At 43.2% G+C, this 24,294-nt stretch overlaps 1 protein-coding gene across 2 annotated transcripts in view; it reads right to left on the reverse strand.

The window, feature by feature from the left end:
- Window positions 1-24,294, reverse strand: part of disp3 (dispatched RND transporter family member 3) — a 300,294-nt gene that overhangs the window by 119,010 nt on the left and 156,990 nt on the right. For both annotated transcript variants that reach the window (XM_033048014.1, XM_033048013.1), the window contains exon 4: window positions 9,191-9,410. In XM_033048014.1, the coding sequence (XP_032903905.1) occupies window positions 9,191-9,410 (220 nt within the window). The remainder of the gene's footprint in view (window positions 1-9,190; window positions 9,411-24,294) is intronic.

Consider the following 24,294-nt stretch of genomic DNA (forward strand, 5'->3'; position numbering starts at 1 on the left):
TAGAATAGAATCTTTAATTGCCACGCAACCAGGGTTGGTGGTATTTGGGTTCGGTACATGATGGTACACTGCTTTTGTTACATACCACTAATAACACAGATCACCGTAATAAAGTGCATCCATACCACATCACAAATCACAAATCTCACCAACAATACATAGTGCAAAAGAACAAACAAAGACCATAGACAAGACACTGTATACATCAAAAGTCATATTATTGTCTGATTATTGGACGGAATTGAGAGTTCTTATTGCTGAGGGGAAGAAACTGTTTTTAAAGCGGGTGGTTTTAGTAACAAGTGACCTGAGGCACCTCCCCGAAGGGAGAGACTGAAAAAGGTGATTTGCTGGATGGGAGTGGTCCGAGATGATCTTTTTTGCCCGTTTTGAGGTACGTTGGAGATAACTGGAATGGATTGAGGGGAGGGGGGAGTTGATGATCCTGGAGGCCTTGGAGACAATGCGTTGTATTCTGTGTAGTGAGTGACTATCGGTGTTACCGTACCAGACTGTGATTGAGGAGGTGATGATGCTTTCAATGATTGATTGATAGAAACGGACCAGGAGGTGTTTATCGACTCTGAACTTCTTGAGCTGTCTGAGGAAATATAGGCGTTGTTGACCTTTCTTGATGACATTTCTTGGTAACATTTCTTTACACTTATACAACGTAATACAGAATAGTAGAGTAACAGCCTAACAGCCCACAATGTCTGTGCCGAACATGATGCCAAGTTGAAATAATTTTCTTAGCCTGCAGGTAAGCCATGTTCCTCCATTTCCTGCACTTTCACGTGCCTATCTAAAAGTCTCTTAAATGCCACAATCGTGTCTGCTTCCACCACCGACCCTGACAGTTTGTTCCAGGCACCCATCGATCTCTGTGTATAAAACTCGCCCTGCACATCTCTTGGAGATACAGCATGGAAACAGGCCCTTCGGCCCACCAAGCCCATTCCGACCATTGATCCCCCAGGTCACACTGCTCCTTTGTTATCCCACTTACCCACTCTCTACACACCGGGGGCAATTTACAGAGGCCAATTAACCTACAAACACACACATCTTTGGTATGTGGGAGGATTCCGGTGGAAACCCACGTGGTCACAGGAAGAACGTGTAAACTCCACACACACAGAGCGCCTTGGATCGAGGCCGGCTGTCTGGCGCTGTGAGGCAGTGGCTCAATCAGCTGTGCCACTGTGCCACCCTAAATCTCCGTTAAAAATTGTCTCTGACTTCAAAGCTATGCCTTTTGGTCTTTGACATTTGCACCCTGGGATTAAGGTTCTGACCGTTGGTCAGATCAATGCCTCATGAACTCAGAGTCTGTCACCTTGATGAAAGGGTGTGACCACAAAGCCCAAGGTTGGAGAAATTCCAAACTACTGAACTGATATCCCACTGGATGCTGATTTGTTTTAGCATTCTTGACAGGCATACTAGTCAAGGTTTTGTACCTATGGTGTCTGTTGGTGTTGTGCACCATGAAGCTGGTAACCTGGCATGTATTCCTGTCTTCTCCGCTGCTACAAGCTGCGAGGTTTGGTGCGGGGAACCTGGTACTGGCAGTTCGGAGATGATCCTGTGCTGATCCCATTGTGGGCTGATCCTGGTGGGAACAGGCAGCGGTCACTCCGTGTCTTGACAGAATGCTCTAATCCCACAAGTAGCTCTCATCACGTCCTCTTGGCTGTTTAGTTTAGTTTAGTTCAGTGATACGGTGCAGAAACAGGCCTTTCAGCCCACCGAGTCTGTGCCGACCAGCGATCGCCATATATCAACACTATCCTAAACACACCAGGGACAATTTAAAATGTTACCAAGCCAATCAGCCTACAAACCTGTATGTATTTGGTGTGTGGGAGGACACCCACGCAGGTCATGGGGAGAACGTGCAAACTCCATACCGACAGCACCCGTAGTCAGGATCGAACCTGGGTCTCTGGCGCTGTAAGGCAGCAACTCTACCGCTGCACCACCCAGCGTGCCGCCCAGCAGTTAAGATGGATGCAGCTTCATCTCCTTCATCCCAGAGATAGAAGCAAGTTCAGTGGCCAATGGGTTACTGCTGGATTTGCACTCAGGTTCGGCCATGTTGACTGTCAGCAACACCTTCCTCCTTCTGCCTAACATGATCATGAAACTTTTCAGTGATAATTCGCTGAATGGGTAGTCTGTGGGAACATGTCCTTACTATTGAGTTAGGCACCAGTGCAATTTGTCCTTTGCAACGTGGATAAGGTTACAGCTTACAATGAAATGATGGAAGCGGACAAAATCTATTGATCAACAGAACTTCATGATTTCTCCCTCCACACTCACCAGGCCTCTCAGATCCATGCTGGTGCTGGGCAACATATCAAACAGACATCTGCAGTTGGAAGTACTTGGCAATGTTATTTAATCTGCATCAACGGAACATTACCAATTTGACCATCCCAGTTTATTAATTCTCTTACAATTCTGCTCCCTTTATTGTCTGGAATGACATCAATCTGAATTTACAATGAGACGAATTATTGACAGCACTACCTTGCGATATTAGTGGAACCGGCTTTTAGTTCTTTCGTAAGTACCTTCGAATCTTTGATCCAATATCCTCCAGGATTTCAGAACTTTCTTTTGAACTGTGATCTCTCCGCTAATAATGCAATTAGGAAGAGTTACCATTTTTCCTGCATCACAAGTTTCCTGAATCTGGGCAGCATTAGTCCAGCAATATTGCTAATGGCTAACAAATGATTATTCTTTCAATCCTATTTCCTACTCATTTGCAAAGTGGCCAATTGGACGATTTCAAATAACAGCATCAATAGAGTTCGATATTTCACCAGCTTATTATCCAATTTAAAATGCCAAGGGTCAGCAAGATAAATGCTCATAAATGCAACATGGCTTTTTCTAGGAAAGCAAAAAAAAAACTATAGGTCTGAAAATAAATAGTAAATACTGGAAATGATCATCAGATCAAGGGTGGCCAATGCAGAACAAAGGAGGGCTAACCTTTCATCAGAACTGGGGAAAGTGGGGACCATAAGGTCGTAAGTGAAAGGACCCATCAAGTTTACTCTGCCATTCAATCATGGCTGATCTATCTCGCCCTCCCAACCTCATTCCCCTGTCTGCTCCCCATACAACTCTTGACGCCCGTACTAATCAATAATCTATAGGTCTCTGCCTTAAAAAATATCCAGTCACTTGGCCTCCACAGCCTTCTGTGGCAATGAATTCCACAGATTCACCACCATCTGACTAAAGAAATTCCTCCTCATCTCCTTCCTAAAGGAACGTCTTTTAATTCTGAGGCCATGACCTCTAGTCCTAGACTCTCTCACTAGTGGAAATATCTTCTCCACATCCTCTCCATTGTGGGTGGGGTGGGGTGGGGGGAAGCACCTTTAAGTTGGAATGGAGAAAGTAAAAGGGTGCGTGCCTTAGCACCAAGAGAGACCGGACAATGCAAATGGTGGTGGTGGTTTGTTAACAGTAACTGACCTGCCTGGATGAAGTGTAATTATAAGGGCGCTAATGTGGACAGGGAAGTGAGAAACAAAAAACTCCATTGGGACCACAAGATACAGAGCCCCAAATATGAAATAACAGAATGTGGGAGAAACACCCAGCAGGTCAGACAGCATTTGTAGAGAAAAATAAAAGAAACAGTTTATCTAAATGTTTATACTGTTGATAACGCCAGTAATTTCCATATTTTGGTATTAATACCCATCAATTTCCACCACCCCAGGTGCAATACTCACTTTGATATAGATAACTTCCAAAATGGCAAAGGAATTTTGACAAGTGTGTAAAATCGAATTTAATGGGTCTATGGGACAATAGCAGGAGTGCTGAGTCGCCCTGAAAGGTAAAACTGATGGGAACACTATAATAGATTCAAGGGTGATCGGGCATCAAAAGTTTACAGGTTTAGAACAGTGAAATGTTTTAACTACAAAAAGGGACTGAAGCATCAGTGTGCAAAGCCAGGTGCAAATCCCAATACAGAATAAAGTCAGGAAAATAGGTTCTCACTGTAGATTCTACCCTGTAAAGAGAATTTACTTTTGCAGCGATTAACAATGGTCCCAGTGGTAACTTCAAGCTGGCTGCAAGCACACTTATTATTGTGTGTATGCCTGCGGGTATATCCCAGTGCTTCAAATCTCACAGCAAACATTACTGTGTTCAGTTAATGGGCGGCACGGTGGCACAGTGGTAGAGTTGCTGCCTTACAGCGCTTGCTATGCCTGAGACCTGGGTTCGATCCCGACTACGGATGCCGTCTGTATGGAGTTTGTACATTCTCCCCGTGACCGTATAGGTTTGCAGGTTAAATGGCATGGTATAAATGTAAATTGTCCCTAGTATGTGCAGGGTCGTGTAATCTGCAGGGATTGCTGTTCATTGTGGACTTGGTGGGCCGAAGGGCCTGTTTCCACGCTGTATCTCTCAACTAAACTAACTATGGACAGGGTGACCATGGGAACATTCGTTAACATAACAGGTAAGTTATTTTACTTCGGGAATTCCTTCAGAATTCAGAAAATAACAGGCTAGTTAAGGAACGCTGATACTATAGAACTTTACATTTACACCTACATTACAGAAGATACCTTATACAAATTAAATTCATTGGTGAGCCTTATTTTTAGGGAAGAATTACCTACAAATCTGCTATATATTATCTGGGTCTTGCTGCATTTGGATGTAGACTGTTTCAATATCTGAGGAGTCTCTGCTGGCTCTCATACCAAAAAACAATTCCCCCATTAATTTTCACTGCAACCTATTCTCACAAATTCCCCAGGTCTACAAAAATAACACCTCACTATTTCCAGGAATACTTACTGAACAATGTCAACCAGTCCCCGCCACACATCCTGGTACAACCACCCCAGTACACAGGGCCCAATCTCTGTTCATCCATACCTTGATTTAACACCAGAAGACCAGCATTAATGAGAAGCTAACTGTTTTTCTAACCACCTTTGTTGACCAAAGCGCAAAACAAAATTCGTAACCCCAAATGTCCATTGTGCAAATATAAAACCCATGGTTGCAAATTGAATTTTGCTCCAAGCAGCTCTTCAAATGTGGTTAATTAAAACTAAAACATTTCATTAATACTTTCGACTTTACTTTAGAGATACAGTGCGGATACAGGCCCTTCGGCCCCCCCAAGTCCACGCCGACCAGTGATCCCCATCACACTAACACTATCCTACGCACTAGGGACAATTGTACCAAAACCAATGAACCTACAAGCCTGTTACATCTTTGGATTAGTCCCACAACAATAACTGGATTACAGTGAAAATATAAACATATTGTAGCCAAATTTTACTAACGGTTGCCTGGGAAACTCAAAACCAGCTCATCCAATTTAGAATGAGGAAAAATAAAAACATACATTGTAATCGAGGGTTGCATGGAATGATGATAGCATCATACCTTGCCTGTTGTTGGGTTGCTTTGGCCATTTATAATTGCAATCCTCTTTCACAACAGCAAAGGGTTGTGCATGCGATGTAGCTAGTAGGTATGCAGAACATAATAGGTAATTTCCAGGAACATTTTTCAGTTAATAAATCAAAAGCACCAATAGGGATTTAAAATAAATTACTTTTACAGTATTTAAAACGATCTGCAAACTGCAAAGAACATAAGAAATCAATAGGAAGGTGACCTTGTAGCACAGACGGGCAAAATACTTTTAACAATCAGTGCGTGTGAACTTTATCCAATTACTTTCTGGTCATGTGTTTTCATGGTATGTCTAGGTTGGGCCTCAGGGAAAGACTGCAGAGATGTTTAGTTTAGCATAGTTTAGAGATACACTGTGGAAACAGGCCATTCGGCCCACTGAGTCCACACCGACCAAAAATAAAGCATATCCTTATTGTAAGCAATTGGACAAAAATAAAATATGCAAGATGCTGAAAAACTGTCATTAATAAATAACGGTAGAGTTGGTGCCTTACAGTGCCAGTCACCCGGGTTCGACCCTGACTATGGGTGCTACAATATCTGCATGGAGTTTGCACATTCTCCTCATGACTAGTGTGGGTTTTCTCCAGGTGCTCAGATTTCCACGCATATCATGTGACATTTGGCATGCATGGTAATCTTTCCAAAATTTGAAGCAGTGGTACTACACAGTGTGGCACTGCGGAAAAACAGCTGGTAGAACCACTATCTCACAGCGCCAGAGACTCAGGTTTGATCCTAATCTCAGCTGCTGTCTGTGTGGAATTCACACCGTCTCCCTGTGACCACATGGGTTTCCTCCGGGTGCTCTGGTTTCTTCCCAAAGACGTGTGATTTTTTAGGTTAACCAGCCTCTGTAAATTGTCCTTCGTGTGTAGGAAGTGGATACGAAAGTGCAATAACATAGAACTCGTGTAAACGGGTGATCATTGGTCAGCATGGGCTCAGTAGGCTGAAGGCCCTGTTTCCATACTGCATCAATCCATTCTCAATATATACAGATATAATTGTAGTTGGCTGCCTCAAGCGTGCAAATCTTATGACAGCCATCATGACTACTGCATGTTATTCATCTTAACTTGGCTTGTACAAGGTCACCAGGGAAACGAATGGGACTGTGTTACAGCCAAACGTAGCAACTGGTGCAAACTCAGCGACACAAACCATTTTGTCACTCAAACTGAACCCTCAAACGCATTTCCAATCTCTCCAGCCCCCGGTAAACTTGGACCAAGTGAAGGTCTCATTGGCGCATTGTACGGTGACATTCTGGAATGTTTCTTGGTGAATTGAGCTAGGAATTTCAGGTTCCCAGACAGCTCTGCAGATTCATGTCATCCTCACACTCAGCAGTCACAGCGGAGCAGAATCTCTAATTGTTCCCTTTGAAGGACTGGCTTGAGTGGCATTTCTCGTGCTCAGTAACTCGCTGGGTTGAAACTACAATCCGAACCGCGCTCTCTTATGAATACTGAACTGCTTCTTCCCAAGTTCTTCAGTTTATATTAAAGTAACACAGAGGACATTTAAAATTTGTAACAGCCTTTTTTCTTTCACTATCCTCATGGACAATCTCTCGTGCTGCCCTTTCAAGGTCAAGAACATGGCAATGCGGCTGCTAAGGGTTAATAACCTACGAGTTTCCTCCAAGTATTAATGTATTAACTTTTAAATTGCTTCAGAGAGATATTCTGATCAGTCCACATTTTAGCAAATTGCAGGCACCAGTCATTTTGATTTAGTGCAATATTAATATTTATAGTGGATTTGAAATGTGGTCTTGGTTTTAACGATGTGCCAAATCATCTGACATTCCCAAGACTTCTCTATGTCACAGGATAATTCATTACTGGATATTATTTTACTATTACAAGGAACATTTATTCTCTGCCAAGCTCCTCCAAGAAACCTTTCAGTATTCCTTCATTGTGCAGACCCGATCCCCCTGGCTCAGAGTTCCATTTAAAAAGCAAATGATGGATGCTAATCGTCCTGCCACCGTACTGTCAGCATTCATGTGAGCGCTGTAGAGAGAATAACTGCACACCGAGGAGAAGGGGTGAAACAAAGAGATCAGCGCTGTGGAATCACTGCAGAGCTTGTGGCATATGTAACTGAATATAAAGTGGATAAAAGGCATTGTGAAGGAGAATCTGAGCACAGTATGTGTGTGGAGTGGGGCTACATCTCATGCCATTGCTATACATTCCCCTGAAAATAAATTTCCCCAATCTATAACTCTCTGTAATTCTGATCTATTTTAATCCATGGTAGCTCAAACCTCTCGAGTAGAAAAATGCGAGCCCACAGACATGTATCAATAAAAGGACAAACAACGTTTCAAAATGCTGGCAATACCAAGCAGGTTATGAGGAACGCACCATCTCAATATTTGAATCATCTCCAATTATCTCTACCCAACACAGGTTCAAATGAGGAAGGTCACTTAACACATCTTGCTCACGCACCTGTGACCCGGCGTGGAGGGGCCACCGTGAAGAACAATGGAGGACCCGGCGTGGAGGGACCTCCGTGAGGGACGGTGGGAGAACAAAGTGGGGACCCAGTGTGGGGGAGGGGAGGTCACTCTAGTTTCAGAATCCTCTGCCCAGTGGATAAACCTGCATTTGTTAGTTTCTTTGTTTGTTCGTTCTGGTGAAGGCGCTGCGAACACAGCAGCCAGCCAACAGTCACTTGTCTCATTCTTTTTGTTTTCATTTATCACTTTTCACTTTTAATTTAATTTTAATTTCAAATTTATGTGCACCTTGTTTGTTGTGTGTTATGACTGTTGGCAGACTAATTTCCTTGCGGGGATGAATACAGTTCTATCGTATCGTATCGTATCGTATCCTATCGTACTGTACAGCATCATAGAACCTAAACATTTCTTGAGAAGGCTTTCAAGAATCTGCTCTTTAGTCTCCACACACAGAATTTAATGTGGTGGAAAAGAAGAACTTCAAAGGCTGGAAATCCAAAATGAAAACAGAAAATGCTGGTGACACTCAGTAGGTCAGGCAGCAACTGGTTGGCTGCTGGTGACTAGCGGAGTTACGCAGGGCTCTGTGCTGTGGCCGCTGCTCTTCACAATGTATATCAATGATTTGGATGAGGGGATTGAAAGCTTTGTTGCCAAGTTTGCAGACAATACAAAGATAGGTGGAGGGGGCAGGTAGTGTAGAGAAAGCAGAGACTCTGCAGAAGGACTTGGACAGGTTGGGAGAGTGGCTGGGATGTGGCAGATGGAATATGGCGTAGCAAAGTGTGGAGTTATAGACTTTGGTAGTAGGAATAAAGGCATAGACTATTTTCTAAATGGGGAGATTTCAGAAATCAGGGGGACTTGAGAGGGCTGGTGCAGGATTCCCAAAACGTTAATATGGAAGTTGAATCAGTAGTAAGGAAGGCAAATGCGATGCTAGCAATTATTTAGAGAGGATATAATATAATGTTATGCTGAGCCTTTGCGATAGTACCTGCCTCAAATACCGCCTCTGGCAGCTCGTTCCATACACCCACCACCCTTTGTGTGAAAAAGTTGCCCCCTCAGGTTCCAATTAAATCATCCCACCCACCTTAAACCTATGTAAGGACTGTGCAGAGTATGCATATTCTGTCTTAAAATAAATAATGTGCAGGCTGCCATTGGAATCAATACATCTCTCAAACAGAATTGCACACTTAATTGACTCACTCTGTGGACTGTGAAGATAATAGATCAACGTAGGAGATCACAAACTTCTGAAACTTTTTGTGTTGTTCTTCCCACCGATCGTCCACGGAGTAGTAATTGGGGAGTGGGGCTCCAAACAGAATCTCACTCCGAAGCAGCGAGCTCTTCATGTTTTCAGCTGTGAGGCCTTCATCGACGTACCAGTAAAACTCAGGGTGAGTAATAGCCAGCTGGAGTGAGCCTGCCGAATACAAAGCCACACATATCATAACCACATAATGAACAAAACAATATGGGCAGCACGGTGGTGCAGCGGTAGAGTTGCAGCTTTACAACGCTTACAGCGCCAGAGATCCGGGTTCGATCCTGGCTACGGGCTCTTATCTGTACGGAGTTTGTACTTTCTCCTGTGCGTGGGAGAATCCACCTGCTTGGATTTTCTCCAAGAGCTTTAGTTTCCTCCCACACTACAAAGACGTACAGGTTTGTAGGTTAATTGGCTTGGTCTAAATGTAAAAAATGTCCCTAATGTAGGATAGTGTTAATGTGCGGGGATCGCTGATCGGTGCGGACTTGATGGGCCGAAGGGCATGTTTCTGTGCTGTATCGCTAAACCAAACCTAAGGGCAATATATTCTTTGTGCCTTGACTAGATCACCACACTTTTCAGATACCTATTTGTCCAAAATAAGCAGAGTCAAATCAGAAATAACAAACCTCGGGGATCCTGAAAGCCTATATTTCAATGGAATATTGTCCAGACAAGTATGGCACGGGGCGGCGCGGTGGTGCAGCGGTACATTTGCTGCCATACAGCGCCAGAGACCTGGGTTTGATCCTGACTACGAGTGCTGTTTGTACGGAGTTTGTACGTTCCCCCTGTGACCACATTGGTTTTCTCCAGGAGTTCCTCCCACATTCCAAAGACATACAGATTCATAGATTAATTGGTTTTGGATTAAAGAAAATGTAAATTGCCCCAAGTGTATAGAATAGTGTTGATGTTGGTCAGCGCAGACCTAGTGGCCCCGTTTCCGCACTATTTCTCTAAACAAAACTAAAAGAGTTGATAACGTTCTCTCAGCTATTCATTTATTATTCACCTCAACATTTAAAAAAACTTTTTAAATCTTAAAAAAAAAAGTTTACTTAATGCAATTCTTCTATTTTATGACTATTTTATGACTATTCCCTAATTTGGGAATTATGACTATTCCCTTCTCCCCGACTCTCTCTTCACCAGCTAGTGTCTTGTGCGAGGTGGGTCAGGGTTTAACTTGGACCTCCTTTGTATCCAGGGAGAACACGCCATCAGAGAAATGGTTTGGAACACAAATGGAAATATTCTGCAGCAGCTGTGCAGAGGAAAATGGTTAACATTTCAGGTAATCAGAATCTGAAATGATATGAATCATTGAACTCCTGCGTTTCTCACCGCAGATGCTGCCTGACCCGCTGACTATTGTTGCCTATCTCCGTTGTATATTAGATCTTCATCTTTTACAGTATTTGCCTTTCAAATTAGTCTGAAGAAGCTTCTCCTCCTGATTTTTATCTTTGTTTGAAACACCAAGGCTTACTTGCTGTAAGATATATAATGAGTTGGACCAGGGCCTTAAGACAGTTTATCTTTCAGGGATGTACAATTTATCAATGTTTAAATAATACCATTGTCATCTTAAATGTTCTCATGTCATTCATGAAGCCCTCTTTAATGTAATGTGCCACCTTGTGTATTACCCTGTGTCATTTATACAAGACTGTATTTAATTTCTGGAGGAGCTAGCTACAGAGAATTTCAGCAATACACAGTGATTTATGAAATCTCAATGTGCATCTGACTTACTTAAAACCCTTTACACAATACAGCCTATTGATTTATATTTGTCTACATAATAAAGGTTACTTCATTTTAAAGTCATTCATCTTGTGCTGAGAATTTTGAGTTACCTCAGAGATGGTTGGATACATGCAATATCAGTACAAGGTTTCTTCCTTTGAAATAAATTATCGTGCTTGGCCTGTGATATACCAATGTATTGATGCCGAAACAAGGCACGAGAGAGACAGATTCAAAATCAACTCTAATCTTGCCATCTGTTGCCTCAGATTGAAGGTAAAAAACTTGATCTGAAGTGGTGCACTTACTTATACAAAGCAGATCTTTAGCCTGTTACTGAAGATCCATCTGTCTACACCATGAGGATCCACATGTATCAAAGCAAGGTTCAACAGCAGCCTGTGCTGAATGGTGCTTTAGGACTGCAGAAATCTCTCATCAAATGCCCAGGGGTCAAAACAGAATGCAGTGTAATGGGAATCTATAATACCGCTAAGGTTGGGTGTGTGGAATTTCAGTATAATGAGATTGTTAAAATGCAGTGGTGGAGATGCTGCCTTATAGCACTGCAGCCCCGGGTTCGATCCTGACTCTGGATGCGGCCTGTATGGCGTTTGCTCGTTCTCCCCGTGACTGCGTGGGTTTTCCCCGGGTGCTAGAGATAATTTGTAAATTATCCCTAGCATCAGTGTCATAGAGAGAGTCATAGAGTAATACAGTGTGGAAACAGGCCCTTCGGCCCAACTCGCCCACACCAGCCAACAATGTCCCAGCTACCCGAAGCCCACTTGCCTGTGCTTGGTCCATAACCCTCCAAACCTGTCCTATCCATGTACCTGGCCAACTGTTTCTTAAATGATGGGATAGTCCCAGCCTCAACTAGCTCCTCTGGCAACTCATTGTAGGCTGGTCAGGACGGTTTTGATCATATGGGATTCAGGGTGAGCTGGGCAATTGGATACAAAATAGGCCAGAATAGAAAATAAAAGGTGGTGGCAGAGGTCGACACTCAATGAACTATTCAAGAGAGGGTTAGCTATGGATCTTAGGGCTAACGGAATCAAGGGATACGGGGGAAAAAGCAGGAACAGGGTACTGATTCTGGATGATCAGCCATGATTATATTGAATGGGCTCGAAGGGCCGAATGGCTTACTCCTGCACCTATTTTCTATGTTTCTATGAACTGCAGGTGTTGCTAAGAGACGGTTGTTTTTCAGATTGAAGGTTGGTAACAAACGGTGCACCAGAGGGGTCTATGTTGTCCGTTAATTCTAACAAAAATTTGGAGGTGCTCGATGAACTGGAAGATGGCCCGGGCGATCCCTGTGGCGTAGGAGGGAGGGACAGGCCACACTTGCGCCAAGTACAGCAGGCCAGAGAGCACCTCACACCTGATGACCAAATTTTTTCCAGTTATGGAGAGGGAGCGTTGCCTCCACAGCTCCAGCTTCTTCCCCACACCCGCTCAGTTCGCAATAACCAACCTGATCTCCCGGTGACTCAACACTTCAACTCCCCCTCCCATTCCGAATCCGACCTTTCTATCCTGGGCCTCCTCCTTGGCCAGAGTGAGTCCCACCGCAAATTGGAGGAGCAGCACCTCATATTTCACTTGGGTAGTTTGCACCCCTGTGGTATGAACATTGACTTCTCCAATTTCAGGTAGTCCTTGCTTTTTCCCTCCTTCCCCTCCGCTTCCCAGCTCTCCCACAGCCTACTGTCTCCGCCTCTCCCTTTCTTTTTTCCGCCCTCCCCCACATCAGTCTGAAGAAGGGTCTCGACCCGAAATGTCGCCTATTTCTTCGCTTCATAGATGCTGCCTCACCCGCTGAGTTTCTCCAGCATTTATGTCTACCTATGATAAAGACAAAGGTTCTGAAACTACAGCACGTTGGACAGTGACAACAACTCAAGCAAGCCCAGTAGATCTACCAGGAAAGCTATTAGCACTTATACTGACATTTGCACAAATGTTTCAGCAATTCCAAATTAAAAGTTAAATGCAGAAAGCCAAAGTAACCTTGGTTTAACCTGCTGTTGGTGTCATGACAATATTCTTAACAATGTTTCCTCTCGTCATCAGATGCATTGAATGGTATGAAGCAGCTCCAGATAAGCAGCATGTATGAATTAACTTGGCAGATCAAATTAAATTGCCTCAGTCTAAATACCTTATAAATGAAGTGATAATTGGTAATAGCTACTAAACAAGATTTCAAGCACTGAAAATTAGCTAATGAAAAAGTACACTGACTAAATTAAAATGTTTATTTTTAATCCTTTCGTTCTCCTTTTATTTCTATCGTAGTCATTCTTTCCCTCTGTTATTTCCAGGGCCTGATTTAATGCTGAGTTTGCAACAGCAATTTATATTACACATCTTTCTTAGACCTCATATTGTTGATGTCACAATATTTCAAACTTGATTTGTTAACAAGATGCACTGTTTGTTGCCCTGGTTTTTGGGTTTCCCACTGCCTGGTTTCACTCTTTAGATTTTAGACTTTAGAAATACAGTGAGGAAACAGGCCCTTCAGCCGACCGAGTCCACGCCCACCAGCGCCCACTCCATACACAAGCACTATTCTACACACTAGGGACAATTTACAATTTTACCAAAGCCAAGTAACCTATAAACTTACACATCTTTGGAGTGTGGAAGGAAACTGGAGCACCCGTGGAAAACCCACACGGTCACAGGGAGAAGGGACAAACTATGTATAGACAGCACCCGTAGTCAGGATCGAACCCGGGTCTCTGGTGCTGTAAGGCAGCAACTCTATTGCTTTGCCACTGCGTCTCACTCACTGAAATGCTCTCAATTCACTCTTTTACCAGCTGGACATTAAAAATTAAAATCAATAATGATTAAATTATTAGTACAGAGAAGTTAACCAATGGAAAATCCCACGTCAAAAGTTGCCCAAAATGGTGAAAAGGGTCAATAGACAAAGGACAACGCTGGTAACTTTCAATGAAAAGCTCAGGATAAAAATCTACATCCAACACTCACTGAAGGAAGACACTTGGAAAAATTAAACCAAGGGAATTGTTAAATCTACCTTCTGACCTATCAAAACATTTGCCCATAGGTTTGTGCTCAGAAATTAGGAATCATTTACTTCTACTGAGGAAGTAAGATAGAATAATTGAGAACATGTGCAATTAAATAGGAGAAAATGTAATTCCACATTCTTTATTGCTTTGAAACGGGGGCAGCATGATGGCACAGTGGTAGAGTTGCTGCCGTACAGTGCCAGGGACCCGGGTTCGATCCCGACTACGGGTGCTTTTCTGCACGGAGTTTGTACGTTCAGCCCAACTTGTCCACACTGGCCAACATGTCCCGGTTACACTCCTCAGTCTGCAGAAGGGTCTTAACCCGAAACGTCACCCATTCCTTCTTTCCCGAGATGCTGCCAGTCCCGCTGAGTTACTCCAGCATTTTGTGTCTGTCTTCGGTTTAAACAAACATCTGCAGTTCCTCCCCACACCAGCTACACCAGTCCCACCTGCCCGCATTTGGTCTATGTCCCTCCAAACCTGTCCTATCCATGTACCGGTCTAACTGTTTCTTGAACGTTTGGATAGTCCCTGCCTCAGCTACCTCCTCTGGCGATATGGGGATTGGCCAAGAACCCACAGCTGATTTCCAGGATCAGCCACAATCATATTGAATGATACGCTAGCCTCAGGGGATCTTTTGCCTCATTTAGTTCATGATAAAAGCACAAACTCATTAAGCAGTCAGCAACCCTTCTTCCTGTGTCATGTAGCCTCATCATTCCATTCTTATTTAAATTCAATCACTAGCCAAGTTTTAATTTGAATTGGAAATTATTTTGAGTGATACACAGCAACATCTCATCCAATTTAGGGGAATTACAGCTGTCCCCTTGGATTAAAGAGAAAGACTTTGTGAATTTAAAATCCAAAAGCACTTTGACGCAAAGAGAGCAGAGAAGAAATAATAAAATAATAAAACCTCAGACATAAAATTGCTTCATGTCCAAGACTGTCAAAGTATTGTGTAAACAAACCATTTTTTAGATCTCAAATTTAAATAGAGCTGCAAGGTAATCTTGTTCAAGTGCCTAATATGACTGTCTGAAATCTCCTTATTATCAATAAAGCATGGTAGACACTAATCAACTTAAAGGTAATGAGTTATTGTCTTCATTAAACCACCAGAGAGGCTTATTTTTTTAAATCTTCATAAACCAATATTTTGTAATGTAATTTCATAATGTAATTTCAAGAAAGACAGGGAAGTTTCAAAATGTTGTCCTTGTTTCTCTTCAAGGCACAAACACTAGTTCGATGTTATCCCACTTTCTCATCCTACTTATTAAGGGCAATTTTCTGAAGCCAAATAACCTACAAACCTGCATGCATTTGGGTTGTGAGAGGAAACCAGAGCTCCTGGAGAAATCCCACGCGGTCACAGGGAGAATGCACAAACCACACACAGACAGCACCCACAGTCAGGATCGAGCCCGGGTTTCTGGCGCTGTAAGGCAAAAACTCTACCGCTGCGCCACTGGATGCAATGCTTGCAAATGCCAAATTCCTCAGACACCGGACAGGATTTATGAGGGAGTTGACAAATGGACTTTGTATGAGTTTTATTGGCAATGTTTATTTTGTCACCATAGAATTTGGGGTTTCATGTATTATTAATACCACTGCTCAGTGGCCATAGTATAACTTCCAGTTCAAGATCTGCAGGTTACGCTACTCTCGAGGAAGAATAGCTGAAAAATTCCATTGCTGCATAATAGGTGCAGAAGGCGGTCTATATATCATAGACCATTCTGGTCAATGATACCCCTATTTAAAATAGCACGGCACGGTGGCATAGTGGTAGAGTTGCTGCCTTAATGCGCCAGAAACCCGACATTGATCCTGACTACGGGTGCTGACTGTATGGAGTTTGTACGTTCTCCCCATGATGTGCATGGGTTTTCTCCGGGTGCTCCGGTTTCCTCCCATACTTCAAAGACGTAGAGATTTGTAGGTTAAATAGCCTTGTAGAATTGTAAATTGTCCCTAGTGCGTATGATAGTGTTCGTGTACGAGGGGGACGCAGATCGACACTGACTCGGTGGGCCAAAGGGTCCATTTGCGCGCTGTATCTCTAAACTAAACTGAACTAATTTTTTTTGCACCTTTAGATGATGCCATGTACTTAATAATCTACAAAGGCACAAATCAGAAGTAGAATAACAATGTTCCCAACCTCGTATCCAAAAGTCTGCATTTGGAAAAAGATTTCTTCATTTTCAAATGGGCGCAAACTGAGTTTTCACCTATTTACATAAATGCGATCAGAGCCTGGTGCCGTGCATTATAATAAGGCCACTTGTGACGAAAGCCCAATCATTGAATCCTTCATTCCTGGGAGAAAGCTTTCATTAGCAATAATGCTCAAATATCAGCCTATCACAACATGCCCACATAAGAAGAGTGAGTCTTTAACATTCCCAAAGCAGTTAATGACTACTTCATCAGTATAACACCCTGCTAATTTAGCTACCTCCGTACAGAGTGTGAGTATTTCTGTTAAGTAGCTCATCAAAGAAACATAGGCGCTGATTATGTGCAATATGGCAGAAGAAGAACTGAGCCATAAAACTGATGTTCAGATTTTCTTCCGCAACACAGTTCCAGAGAAACATGCTAAGAAAAACACTGCGATATTCCAATCACATCGCAAGCACAGAATAATAATGGAATCATCAACCCATTAAGTGTACATTATCCACAAGTTCCTGTGCAAAATAAAAACAAATAATGCTGGAAGTAGTCAGCACATCAGGCAACATTTGTGGAGAGACTACTTGATCGAAGGTGTCAGGTCAATGATCCTTCATCACAACTGATATACCAACCTCCCTTCTATTGACTCAATTTACACCTCATGCAGCCTCGGCAAGGCCCGCAGCATAATCAAGGACGAGTCGCATCCTGGCCACTCCCTCTTCTCCCCTCTCCCATCAGGCAAAATGCACACCTCCAGATTCAGGGACAGTTTCTTCCCAGCTGTTATCAGGCAACTGAATCATCCCACATCAACCAGTGAGCAATGCTGAACTACTATCTACCGTTTTGCTGACCCTCGGACTATCCTTGATCGGATTTTGCTGACTTTACCTTGCAATAAACGTTATTCCCTTATCAAGTATCTATACACTGTAAATGGCTCGATTGTAATCATGTATTGCCTTTCTGCTGACTGGATAGCACGCAACAATAGCTTTTCATTGCACCACGGTACACGTGACGATAAACTAAACGGAACAATTTTCGGGCTACAATCTGTACCCACTCTCCAATGAAATAGTAACATGTTAAGTCTACAGCAGAACTGATCATCAGAATGAATAGCCTATAAGTTGCAAACAAATTAAAAAGTGACCCCAAACATTAAATGAAAAATAAAAACTGCAGGCATTGAAGCAGGTCAGGCAGCAAAGATGGAAACAGAAAGAGACTTAATGTATCAGGTACAGGACCCTTCATCAGAACTGGGAAAGGGAGAGAAAACTAGTTTGTTTGGAGTTACAGACAATGTGGAGGAAGGATGGGTAGAATAAAGGAAATTTTTATAGGGTGATCCAAATAGCTAATGGGAGCACTTTCAAGCACATTAATCTTCCTTGCTTAGTTTAGTTTAGTTTAGAGATACAGTGCAGAAACAGGCCCTTCGGCCCACCTAGTCCGTGCTGACCAGCGATCCCCACACACTTAACGCCATCCTGCACATTAGAGACAATTGATAATTAAACCAAGCCAATTAACCTACAAGCTGGTATGTCTTTGGAGTGTGGGAGGAAACCGGAGACCCCACACAGGTCACGGGGAGAACTTTCAAAGATCGAACCCGGGTCTCTGGCGCTGTAAGGCAGCAACTCTACCGCTGCACCAGCATGCTGTGCAATGTGCTAGTCTGTGGGACACAGCCAGGAGGCCTGACTATATTAATAGGATATGAAAGACTAAACCGAGATAATGACAAGCAGAAATGGCCAGTTCTGACGCAGACAGAAAGAAAGAGGGAGTCCTCCAGAGTTGAATCATTCTGTATCGAGTTTAGATCCCTGCAACATGTCCAGACCGTATATTAGGTGTTGCTTCACAAGCAGGCTAAGGACAGTGCTGTAAACGTGCAGAATTAATGAACCATTAAATTTGTTTCTCTTCAAGAAGGTTGTGCCTGATCTGCTGAGTATTTTCTCTTTTATGATTAAGGTAGGATTTATTGTTGAAAGTGGATTGGTTGAGAACACTAAATCTGAATGATTCAAAGTAGTATTTTTAAATGAGCATCATAGCACCTGCATTAATATGACAGAGAGCATTTTGAGCATAACACATTTCGGTTCATTAGAATAATGATTGTATTTCATAAGTACCATAAACTGTGTTAATTGAAAAGTGAGACAGAGGGAGATGTTGGCCTTTTGCTGTCGGGCATTCTGCCCAATACTGATGCCTCAAAAATTACAGCTGCAAACATTGGATGGTGATAGTTGCAAGATTGGAATCTATCTACAGCCTCATCCCTCCGAATGATATATGAGGCAAGACCATAATCACCCAAATCAATACAGCAAGACTCATCAGCCCATCATGTTTGTGCCAGAGATAGACACTAAAAGCTGGAGTAACTCAGCGAGACAGGCAGCATCTCTGGAGAGAAGGAATGGGTGACGTTTCGGGTCGAGACCCTTCTTCAGACAGCCAGATCTAAGTCATATGACTAACTCAAAATGAGCAACTGGTCTGACTGAAGACATTTTAATTATGTAATCGGTAAGTATAAAAAATATCATTTTAATTTTCTTTCTTCCAATGAGAATGCATTCAGTTCCCCAACTATGACGATATCGAAAATACCTCACATTGTTTCGATGAGTTTATTTTAAAGATACGGCATGGACACAGGCCCTTCGACCCACCGAGTCCGCACTGACCAGCAATTCCTGCAGACTAACACTATCCCACACACGCTAGGGACAATTTTTTAAGTTTAAACCAAGCCAATTAACCTACAAACCAAAGATCTCGGAGAAAACCCACGCAGGTCACGGGAGGAACGTACTAACTTCGTACAGACAGCATCCGTAGTCAGGATCGAACTTGGGTCTCTGGCGCTGTAAGGCAGTAGCTCTACCGTTACACCACCGTGCCACCTATTGTTATTACATCGTACAAATGTACAGTGCAATACTATCAACTTCCACTTGCACCACACTTGATGCGATGGGAGAGGCTATCCTGTATCTTCATTCTTCCCACAGAAAATTAAGATGGTGTACCTTTAAATGGAGAATGGTCCAAATCCTGCAGTAGGCTGCAGGCTGGTCCATTATGGTTGATATCTAGGCTGGGCAGCGCAGTGGTGCAGTGGAGCCGCAGCCTCACAGCACCACAGGCCCGGGTACAATTCTGACCTTTGATGCTGCCTGCGCGGAGTTTGCATGTTTACCTGTGAGCGCGTGGGTTTCCTCGTGGGGCTTTTCCGGTGTCCTCACATTTGCCAAGAGCCTGCAGGATTTGAGGTCAATTGGCCGCTGTCAAATTGTGCCTAAGTGAAGGGAGTGGGAGTGGGATAACAGAACTGGTGTGTGAACAGGTGAAGAGAATAGAATGGTCAGTGTGAAAGGCTTGCTTCCTCTGACGAATGCCGGTGTTGAATGTGGGAGTGTAAGATGACAATCTGCAGTTGATTACTGAGTTGAACTGATAGGAGAGAGATCAGCGCTCCTGTAAGTCCTTAGCTCTCATGACAATACCTCCTGCCGCCTTTTCACGAAGAAAATTAAATCCATAAATCCGTATTTTTCTGTTAACATTTAATTTCAACAAAATTGTTCATCGATTCATGTTCAGCACTACTGAGGTGACATTTACGCCCTGAGACCTCACTGGAGCCCTTGAGGTGATAGAGCCTGCCACCTGATTGAAAAATCAGTTCCAAGCCGGTTAGGTCAAAACTAATTAAAGGATAATGGATTGACAATCAAATTGTGCAGTCGCCCATTTAGGTGTATTGCATGATCCAAGTCTGAGAAAAAAAAATTTGAAATAGATTGGAAAAATCAGAGATTAACCGCAGAAATTGCAATGTTTGTGGTTTTCTTTCCACCATCTTTGAGTCACAATGTGATACAGCGTGGAAACAGCCCTTTGCTCCAACCTGCCCCACACCAGCCAACATGTCCCAGCTGCAGTAGTCCCATCTGCCCGTGTTTGTTCCATATCCCTCCAAACCTGTCCTATCCATGTACCTGTCTACCTCTTTCTTAAAGATCATAAGATCATAAGTGATAGTAGAATTAGGCCATTCGGCCCATCCTTTAACCTTAAACCTGATCTCTGCCAAGAATGTTTCTCACGCCTTTCCTCCCTCCCCCCCCCCCCCCCCCCCCCCAACCCCACTCTCCCCCACTTCCCCCAAGGTCGAAATGTCCAAGACTGGAGAACATGGCTTTAAGGAGAGAGGGGTACTATTTAAAGGAGATGTGCTGGGTATGTTTTTTTTACAGAGTGGGTGGTGGGGCCGATACTATTGTGGCACCTACGAGATTTTTGGATAGGCACATGGATAAACCAGACAGTGGGATTGTGGATCACTTGCAGGAAGAGGAGATTAGTTTAACTTGCCGTCATGTTCAATGTGGACATTGTGGGAAGTGGAGCTTGTTCCTTGGCTGTAATGTACTAACTCTGACTAAGTCTTCAGCACTTTTTCATCCCACAAATGTTTCTTATTGTGAAGGGCAGATTTTTGGATATTAAGCAAACTGAGGGATATGGGGTTAGTATATGGGGTTAGCACTTCCTGCAGTTTCAGTTCTTAGTTTAGAGATACAATGCAGAAACAGGTCAACCCCGTACTCTAGTTTTATGTTAGCCCACTTTCGCATCCTGCACACTAAGGGGCGATTTACAGACCCCAATTAACCTTCAAACCTGCACCTCTTTGGAATGTGGGAGGAAACCAGAGCACTCGGAGAAAGCCCGCGCAGTCACAGGGAGAACGCACAAACTCAGCACAGACAGCAGCCGTAGTCAGGATCGAACTCGGGTCTCTGGCACTGTGAGGCAGCAACTCTACTGCTGTGTTGCCCTTTACCTCGCTGTGTGGCACACTCTGTGGGCTGTGGAAGGAGCAGCCTGCAGCTAATTCTGAATCTGCTCATTCAGCCCTCCTGATGTCAGATGTAACCCTGTGAATATCAACAAAGGCAACAAACCAGTGTGATGTCCTCGTTATGCTGAAACATCTTTGAACTCCAAATTACATATAAAGACAACACAAAAAATGTAATCTCTCACAATGGTTTGTGATTCGATAACATGATGGTAACTAATTCATCTTAGTACCACGTTCCCTGTACAAACGATGTATTCCTCGATTTTCTTAATATCCAAACATCTATCATTCTCCAGCCTTAACATATCAACACTTCCGAAGATAGACACAAAAAGCTGGAGTAACTTAACGGGTCAGGCAGCATCTCTGGAGAAAAGGAACTGGTGAGGTTTCAGGTCCAGACCCTTCTTCAGACCTTTGTGCCAGAGATGCTGTCTGACCCACTGAGTTACTCCAGTTTTTTGTGTCTATCTTCGGTTTAATCCAGCATCTGCAGTTCCTTCTTGCACATATCAACATACCCCAGGTTAGAGAACATCAAAGATTCACCATTTCGTTTCATGTCAGTACTGACTTGGAGCTGATTCTCTCTTTTCCTGACACTCCAGACATGGCACCCAGCAGACACATCATCCTTTCATCTCCCGTGTCCAGCCTTGTAAGGGTTTTATGTTTCAATTAGATCACATCTCATTCTTCTGAAGTTTAGTGAGGACAGGCCCATCCCATTTATAGGACAATCGGCCCATCCCAGGAGTCTATTTAATGAACCTTCATTGCCATCCCTTCTATTACAAGTAACCTTCCTGAAGTAGAGAACTGTGTCTTGAGCATATTTGGAATAATATGCAACTCTAATGGTGCGGCCTCAACATAATTGATCAAGACATGCCAATTTTGTAGTTAAATCCACTTGCCATAAAGGCTAACCTGACATTTTCCTTACTTTTATTTGTAGGTGGATGGAATTAAGATAGAGATAGTCAGTCTCTCATCGATTGGGGCAGCAGGCTTAGAGGTTTAATAGAGTCTCCATTGCAAAGATTGCCTGCCAAGTTCTATGACATCCTTCACTCCATTCCTGTCTGAACCCATTGGTCATTATCACTCAAACCATCTCTACACTTGACTGTGGCACTGCCTTCTATCTTTAGCTCCCCAAAATCCTAGCCTTCAGGCTTTTTAGGCTTTCGAGGGGCACAGTGCCACAGCGGTAGAGTTGCTGCCTTACAGCGCCAGAGACGGGGGTTCGATCCTGACTACGAGTGCTTGTCTGTAAGGAGTTTGTACGTTCTCCCCGTGACCTGCCTGGTTTTCTACGAGATCTTCTGTTTCCTCCCACACTCCAAAGATGTACAGGTTTGTAGGTTAGTTGGCTTGTGATAAAAGTAAATTGTCCCTAGTGTGTATGGGATAGTGCTTGTGTGCGAGGATCGCTGGTCGGTGCGGACTCGGTGGGCCGAAGGGTCTGTTTCTGCGCTGTTTCTCTAAACTAAACTAAAGCTAAACTTTTGCTACCTGTAACTAATTTTGTTGTTTCCTGTTTATTTAGCAGCTTGAGTCAGTTGACCCAGTGGGCTCTATGAAGTGTGATGTCATTTTCTGTTAAACAATGATAAACCTTGAAATTCAGTCATACTCTATTTAAAGTTTTGTACCAAATGTACCATTGCTTTTGAATGAATGACGCAACAATTTTAATTTAAGCTTCTATTTTATCAGCAGAATTGGCCAGTATAATTTTATTGCAATTATATATGGCTTTGGTGAGGCCGTACTAGAAGAGTTGCATATAGTTTTGATCTTCTTACCAGGGAAATAATGTACTCTCCATACAGGGAGTGTGATGAAGATTCAACAGACTGGTTTCAAGGATGGCAGGATTGCTCTCTGAGAAGACATTAGCAAAGCTAAAGTTCTCCAAACTTTAAGGGGAATGAGAGGGTATCCCAATTGCACACACAAAGTTCTTATAGGGATTGACATGCAGGGGAGATGTCAGAGAGGGGGGAGGGGGGTGGGAGGGGTGGATGGAGAGAGAGGTAAAGCAAGGGTTACTTGAAGTTAGAAAAATCAACATTCATACTGCTGGATTGCAAGCTATCCAAGCAAATATGAGGTGCTGTTCCTCCAATTTACGTTGGGCCTTACTCTGACCGTGGAAGAGGCCCAGGATAGAAAGGTCAATATGGGAATGGGAGGGGGGGGGGGGGGTTAAAGTGTTTAACAACAGGGAGATCAGGTATGTCTAGGCGGACTAATCAGGTATGCCTAGGTCGTTGGAGACATGCCAAATCTTCGTCGCCATTGGACGGTTGAGGAATTAGGGTGCTTTCTTGGCCTTGGTATGAATGTGGTTCAACCAGGCTGAATTGTTGGTGATATTTACACCTAGGTACTTGAAGCTCTCAACCATCTCCACTCAGTCCCATCGATACAGACTGAGGTGTGCACTCCACCCTGCTTCCTGAAGTCAATGACCAGAGTCTTTGGTTGATGAAGAGGTTATTTTGATACCATGCTATGCGGTTCCGATGAGATACCAAGCATTGAGGTAACAATTCACTGCTACAGCACCAACCTAGTCCCTAAGACTCCACATAAGACCTGATTTTTTTTGTGTATAATTCCTCTCCTCTCCTCATCACTGCTGCCATCTAATCAAACATTTTGGGATCCTTTGAAATTCTGATTCCAGACAAAAACACCTGCATTATATCACAAAATAACCTTGCAGACCAAACAAAACAAATGCTACTTGTACAATTAAAACAGAAAGAAAAGTAAAATTCTGCTGCAAGAATCTATGAATTGTACTTGGTATCTGTTTAAACATTTCCGCATGAGTTCAGGGCATTATAGAGGCTAGGATAGGAACCATATGTTAGCGTATCATATAGCTGACCAGATCGTAAGTTACAGCAATCCTTAAACTTACAAGTTTTCAATCCAAAAAAGGAATTTGAAAGGAAATAGAGTTCAAACTCAAAAACAATTTGCCCAAATTGGTACAAATGTGCAAGATTTGGAACAAGTGGCCACTTGAGACTCAGCTTTGCCAACAGCTCTATGATTTCTTAATAACAGTACTTGGTCGGGAAGGCGAATTACGCTCAGAGAC

This window comes from Amblyraja radiata, chromosome 31 (genome assembly GCF_010909765.2).
Source record: "Amblyraja radiata isolate CabotCenter1 chromosome 31, sAmbRad1.1.pri, whole genome shotgun sequence".
Taxonomy (NCBI): domain Eukaryota; kingdom Metazoa; phylum Chordata; class Chondrichthyes; order Rajiformes; family Rajidae; genus Amblyraja; species Amblyraja radiata.